This window comes from Talpa europaea (assembly GCF_964194135.1).
Source record: "Talpa europaea genome assembly, chromosome: 15".
NCBI classification, from domain to species: Eukaryota; Metazoa; Chordata; class Mammalia; order Eulipotyphla; family Talpidae; genus Talpa; species Talpa europaea.
The window spans coordinates 69920459-69926925 of NC_140083.1; the positions used below are offsets into that span (position 1 = coordinate 69920459).

The 6467-nt window shown below is 61.8% G+C and overlaps 1 protein-coding gene across 1 annotated transcript; it reads right to left on the bottom strand.

The window, feature by feature from the left end:
- Positions 1 to 528: 528 nt before the first annotated feature.
- Positions 529 to 4381, bottom strand: GAPDH (glyceraldehyde-3-phosphate dehydrogenase). Its single transcript, XM_084255140.1, has 10 exons — positions 4334 to 4381; positions 4069 to 4107; positions 2350 to 2449; positions 2163 to 2269; positions 1758 to 2046; positions 1437 to 1588; positions 1276 to 1354; positions 1084 to 1167; positions 892 to 989; positions 529 to 802 (listed from the first exon to the last, which is right to left on the bottom strand). The coding sequence occupies exons 2-10, from the start codon at positions 4089 to 4091 to the stop codon at positions 733 to 735; spliced, it is 1002 nt and encodes a 333-aa protein (XP_084111266.1). The 5' UTR covers positions 4092 to 4107; positions 4334 to 4381; the 3' UTR covers positions 529 to 732.
- Between the last annotated feature and the right edge of the window lie 2086 nt (positions 4382 to 6467).

A 6467-nucleotide genomic window follows, 5' to 3' on the forward strand; every position in this document is an offset into this window, starting at 1 on the left:
ACAGGAATTGGGTGTGGCTCTAAATGCTGATATAACTGACCTAATTGTAGTCTTTCCAAAGACCTTACATGCTGGAAACCATCATATCCTTATTTTGCATGTGGAATGAAGATACAGGAAGGGAAAGAAATTTCTGGAAGCTTCCCAGCTGAGGGCAGAACTGGAATTTGCACCAGGCGGTCTGGCTGCACTCCATGCCCTCTACTGAGGCTTGGCTGCACAGGACAAGGCCACATGGTCTCAGGACCCCAACTCCAAAGTTTTCTTACTCTATCACCCCCTCCCCCAGGAGGCTACCAATAACCAAAAGCTATTAGGCCTAGGGCAGGCCCCCTTAGCACCCAGGGGCCTGGGAAGAAAAGAGGTGAGGACAGGTGGAAGAAAGGGTGCCACAGCATGCAGAGGTGCACCTGTGACGAGACTGCCTGGCACACGTATGCCAGCCTCTTGGTATTCACCAGATCTTTTCTTTGGCTCCGGCCCAGCTTCCCTCCCCCTTCTCCCAGACCCTGGAATAAGAAAACAGAGTTGGCTGGGTACAGTGTATTTTATTGATGGTACATGACACAAGGCAGGGCTCCCTAAGCCCCTCCCCTTCTCCAGGGGGTCTGGGATGGAACTGTGACAGGTCAGGAGATTCTCGGTGTGGATGAGTGAGGGAAGGACTCCCCAGCAGCTGAGGGTGCCGCTCTTCCTCCTGTGCTCTCGCTGGGGCTGGTGGTCCGGGGGCTCTTACTCCTTGGAGGCCATGTGGACCATGAGGTCCACCACCCTGTTGCTGTAGCCAAATTCGTTGTCATACCTGCAAGGGAGCAGTAGTTACAGGCCGGCGCCAGGGGGCGCCAGACCCGTCATCACTTTCTCAAGCCCGTCTCCACCCCAGCCACATACCAGGAAATGAGCTTGACAAAGTGGTCATTGAGGGCAATGCCAGCCCCAGCATCGAAGGTAGAGGAATGGGTGTCACTGTTGAAATCGCAGGACACGACCTGGGGAAGGAAGGAAAACCAAGTATGGGAACCCAGTCTTGCCCGGCGGGAGGGGTGGAGGCCAAGCTCCCCGGCCTATCAGGCCTATCAGTACCTGGTCCTCGGTGTAGCCCAGGATGCCCTTGAGGGGGCCCTGAGAGGCCTGCTTCACCACTTTCTTGATGTCGTCATATTTGGCCTAACAAAGTAAAAGGAGACAGGGATTCAAACCCCAATCTTTCCGTCGTTTCACCAGACACACAGACCCCGGCCCCCCCAAGCCCTCCCGCGCCCAGCCCTTGCGTACAGCTTTCTCCAGGCGGCAGGTCAGATCCACGACTGACACGTTGGGGGTGGGGACGCGGAAGGCCATGCCGGTCAGCTTCCTGTAGACACACGAACAGGGTCAATACCTGCTCCTCCTGCTTCCCCAGATCCCCAGGGCAGAGAAGCAGCCAAGAGCCTCACCCATTCAGCTCAGGGATGACCTTGCCCACAGCCTTGGCGGCGCCGGTAGAAGCGGGAATGATGTTCTGGGCAGCCCCTCGGCCATCACGCCACAGCTTCCCAGAGGGCCCATCCACGGTCTTCTGGGTGGCAGTGATGGCGTGGACCGTGGTCTAGGAACAGGGAGGAGGGTGTGAGGCCCTGCAGTGCCCATTCCCTGCCCCCCTCCCCCGCTGCAATGGAGTGGTAGAGTAACCTGAGCCACTCCTGGGGAAACTACAACACCCCAGCCCCCACAGCCCCCGGCCAGTTCCAGGCAGGGAGAAGGCCCCGCTCTCATACCATGAGCCCCTCCACGATGCCGAAGTTGTCGTTGATGACCTTGGCCAGGGGGGCCAAGCAGTTGGTGGTGCAGGAGGCGTTGCTCACAATCTTGAGGGAGTTGTCATACTTTTCGTGGTTCACGCCCATCACAAACATGGGGGCATCGGCAGAAGGGGCGGAGATGATGACCCTCTTGGCCCCACCCTTCAGGTGAGCCCCGGCCTTCTCCATGGTAGTGAAGACGCCAGTGGACTCCACAACATATTCGGCACCAGCATCACCCCACTTGATGTTGGCGGGATCTCGCCTGCAAAAGGAGACACATCAAGTTCAGGAACGTGGGGTACTATGTACCCAAGGGGGTTACCCCAACCTAGTACACCCCCCCGCCCCAAGCAAATAGCTTTCGGTTCTTTCACTCACTCCTGGAAGATGGAGATGGACTTCCCGTTGATGACAAGCTTCCCGTTCTCCGCCTTGACAGTGCCGTTGAACTTGCCATGGGTGGAATCATACTGGAACATGTAAACCTGGAGGGGCAGAGGAGGGCATCAGGGGCTGCGCCTCAGCCAGCCCTGCCCCCCACACTAACCGCAGGGGCGCCTCTCACCATGTAGTTGAGATCAATAAAGGGGTCATTGATGGCAACAATGTCCACTTTGCCAGAGGTGAAAGCAGCCCTGGTGACCAGGCGGCCAATGCGGCCAAATCTGCGGGAGACGAGAGGTTGGAAGGCCTGAGGCAGGAGGAGAGAATTCTCCCGGGCTCTTTCTGAGGGAAGGGGACGCTCCCAACCACCACAAAGCCTCGAGGCCTAACCTTCCCTTCCTCCAGGGGCCTCGTCAGGCCTGCCTGGCTCTGAAAGCACAGCCAAGAGATGAAAGCTCCTAACCTGCCCAAGAGGTGACTGGGCTCAAAGACCTGCCCAACCCCCACATCACCTGAGGTCCTTCAAGGACAAGGCAGTGCGGCACTGCTGCCTGTCTGGCACATGCCGAGCACACTGCATTTGCCACCCTCACTATGGGTGCCTGGGAACGCCCATTCCCGTCTGGCCCAGCTTCAGGCTACACCCTCTGGGGAGCAAAGACTTGTACAGTCAGCATCATCAAGCTCAAAGGGCAAGAGTAAAGGTCGGCAGCTCACTGGACAGGCCAGCCCACCCTGTCCCCGAGGCTCTACCAAAGGGAAAGGAAAGAGACAGGGAAAATGAGCTTTTCAACCCCTTAGTCTGTTTGCTAAGCTACCTGGTCTTCCAGCTCTTTCCCCAAACTCAGGAGTAGTAGCAACAGATGCGTGTGGGGGGGAGAAGGAACTGAAGGGAGAAGCCAGGTCCCCACCACAGAAAGGTCAGGCAGCTATATTTAACCCCAGATGAGGGGAGAGTGGGGGATCTGGTTTCTAGGAGACAGAATGGGGAGAAGGGCAGGATTCCCAAGGCTCACAGACACCCAATCCGCCCTGTGACCTTTACAGCCTGGCCTTTAGAGTTGGATCCGCTGTAAGCGCGGAAGGCAGAAGGGGCTTTGAGGAGGGCCTGGTGAAGAAAGGGGCTGCCGCAACAGGAGCCATTTTGTGGTGGAAATGTGCTAACTACCCCATGACTCAGCTCCCTCAGGATGGCACCCGGCCACAGCCACCACACCTCTCCCGGAGGGGGGCGGCAGAAAAGACACGAGGACCTCCACAAGCCCTGGTCTGGGCGTCACCAGAGGACCGCGCGGGAAGCGGCGGCCCACGGGGCAGGGCTGCAAGGTCCGGCTCTCTTTTCGGAGCAAGCAGCGGGGCAGCCTGGCCTCACCTGGCTTCCCGCATAAAAGCGGCTCCACCCCGCCAGGGAAGCGGGAGGATGAGTCACAGGCAAGGAGGCCCGAGGAGCCCGAGGAGGTTTCCTAACGGTGCTTCATTCATTTCCTTCCCATTTGCAACATGGCGGCCCGGGCACCGCAAAAGGCACCGCACCCCGTTGCGCATCGCGGGGAGCAGCCCGCAGCCCGTCCCGGCCGCGGGGAGGGGGCTCCTCCCCAGCACGTGACCCCGCAGGGCGCGAAAGGACATAAAGAAGCTGCAGCCGGGGGATTAGGGGGATGGGTCCGCGGCCAGCGCCGGGGCCGGTGCCGATCGGGGCCGCTGCGGAGGAGGCTCCCGGGCGACCGTCCCCGCAGGGGCGGGGCTACAGGAGGAGCAACTGGGGGGCACTGGCCTTTTGTGCGCTGACCTTGAGGTCTCCTTGAGGGGCCCAAGCGCCCACCCACCTCCCCCGCGCGCGCGCCGCGCCGCTCCATCCCGCGGGGCCCCCGCCGCCCCCCGGCCCGCCCGGCCGACTCACCCGTTCACGCCGACCTTCACCATGGTGTCCGCGGACGCGCTGCGGGAGAGGCGGGCATCAGCGCCGGGCTGGGGCGCCGCCCGCCCCTCCCCCCGGCCTCCATTCCCACCCCGCGCGCAGGCACGTCCGCCCCCCCCCGCCCCTGCGGGCCTCGGGCCCGACCCCCGCCGCGACCCCCGCCCGCAGCCCGGCCCGGCCCCGCGCGCCCGGCGCCCTGGGAGCGGCCCCCGGCCGGGTGCGGGTCCCCGCGCCGCGCGCTCGCTACCTGGCACTGCACGACGAGGCGGCCGTCTGGGAACCCGGAGGAGCAGAGCGCCCGGGAGAGGCTGCGGCGCCTATTTATGGCGGCGGGGCGGGGCGGGGAAGGGGTGACGCGCGAGTCCCGGCCCAAGGGCGCGGAGGCCTGAGCTACGTGCGCCCGTAGCCCTGCGAATAGCAGCGCCACGTTTTTGGGGGGTTTGGCCCCGCCCCGTTTTTCAAAAGTGCACGCACCACGCGTCTGGGCTGGGGAAGGGGGCGGGGGGCTCAGGGTGGAAAGAGGAGCTGAGATGGGTCCAAAGCAGCAGGTGATGGGCGAAGCCTGGACGGGACTGGGTTCGGGAGACTATGGACTCGAGGCCGGCAGCCCCGGTGGAAACTCGAGCACCCCGGGAGCCCGGGACATTAAAGCTGCTGCTCGGATGAGACCGGGACATCGCGGCCGGAGCCCCGGGAGGCTCGCGACTGATCGTGGCCTCGCGCCTCCTCTTTCCAAGACGGAGGCGCTTCTCCAGAATCTTTGGTAAACACTGGAACGGCGAGAAGCAAAGGCGGAGGTGGGGTGGCAACCCGCCTCCTCCAGGCCCTCCCCAGCTCCCTGGTCCTCCTCCCTGTCCCTTGGCTCTGGATCTTTCTGGACCAGGGGCCTGGCAGGACGCTGGATTGCGGGGGGCCGGTAGGAAAGGAGGCGCAGGAGGTGGTTTTCACACCGTAATCACGATGTCCTGCAGTGCCTGATAACCGGGGCGGACGCCGCAGCCCTGCGTGCCTCACTGGTCTCCCCCAGCCCCGGGACCAGCCCGAGGGAGGTGTGCCGCGCGGGCTGGGAGACAATGCGCCTTTCACCTCCTCCACTCCGAGGCAGCGCTGGACGTGAGGGCGGAAGTCCCTCCCCAACCTGGGACGTGCCAACCAGCCCTGGAGCCAGGGACTCCCTTTCACTAAGGCCAGAGGATGTTTGGGGCTGGGTGGAGTCCAGAGAAGGGAAAACTGGAAGGTTTTGGGCAAATGTTGGAAGAGGGCCTGTACCTTCCTCACGTGGGATAGAGGGACTCATTCCCCTTCAAGAGGGGCCGGGAGGTGGGCTGTGCCAGGCTTGTGGGCTGATGACGCCTGGCTCTCCAACCCTTGGAGGATTTAGAAGTGGGTAGGGTGAAAGACCTGCCCCATCAACAGGTGCCAGGAATGGGGGCGCCTGGGGCCTCTTTGCTGGCCCAGCCCAGCGCAACCTGACACCAGCCCCCTTTACCAGCTGAAAAGCCTGTAGCTAAGTTTAGCCTGCCTGGTGATAACCTTTGCTTAAAAGGCAGGGAGCTTGCTGTATCCCGCACCTCCATTCCAGCTCCAGGCCCTTCCCTTTGTAGGACTGCCCTCCCTCTGGGCCCCAGAGCCAGGGCTATTTGGGATTCTGTCAGCCACCTGCCGGGCTGGAGTGCAGGCTTCTCTGGAGAGAAGAGGGAGGGCGCCTGATGAGGGCGGTGGGGAGCCCACAGGGCAGACCCCTGGGGGAGGTGGAGGAAACTCAGCTGTTGCTGTTACATCCCGCTTAGGCTCCATCAGGGCTGTAACCCTTTCTGATTAAGGGCCCCCTGCACTATCCAAAACGTATGTCTGAGGTGCCACTTCCCCTTTGCCTCACGCTTGTCACCTTTTACTACTGTCCTCTGCCTGCAAAGAGGGCGCTCAGTGCCCAGGGAGCACTACTGACGCAGCCTGCTGTTGTCATGACAGCAGCTCACCACCTCCTGTTCAGGTGACTCAGCAGAGACAACTTGGGGAGTTGGAGGTGGGCAGGCTTTGGGTGGCACACTGCCAGCACCTGCATCTTAGGGGCTCAACTTCCTGCCAGCTTTGTAAGACATGACTCCCTGGTAGGCACTGTCAAGAGCTGGAGGGGTTTGTGACCTGCCTTCCCCCAGCCTGGCCAGGTCAGGTACCAGTCTTTGCAGATGGATCAGGAGTGTGAGCGGGGGTGAGGTAGGACACAGAGAGCCCGCCCCCGATCTCGAGCAGGGTTTCTCAACCCTGGCACTATTGATTGACATTTTGGGCCAAATCATTCTTTGTTGTGGGGGCTGCCCTGTGCATTGTAAGGTATTTAGCAACAGCCCTGGCCTTGACCCACTGGATGCTGGTAACCC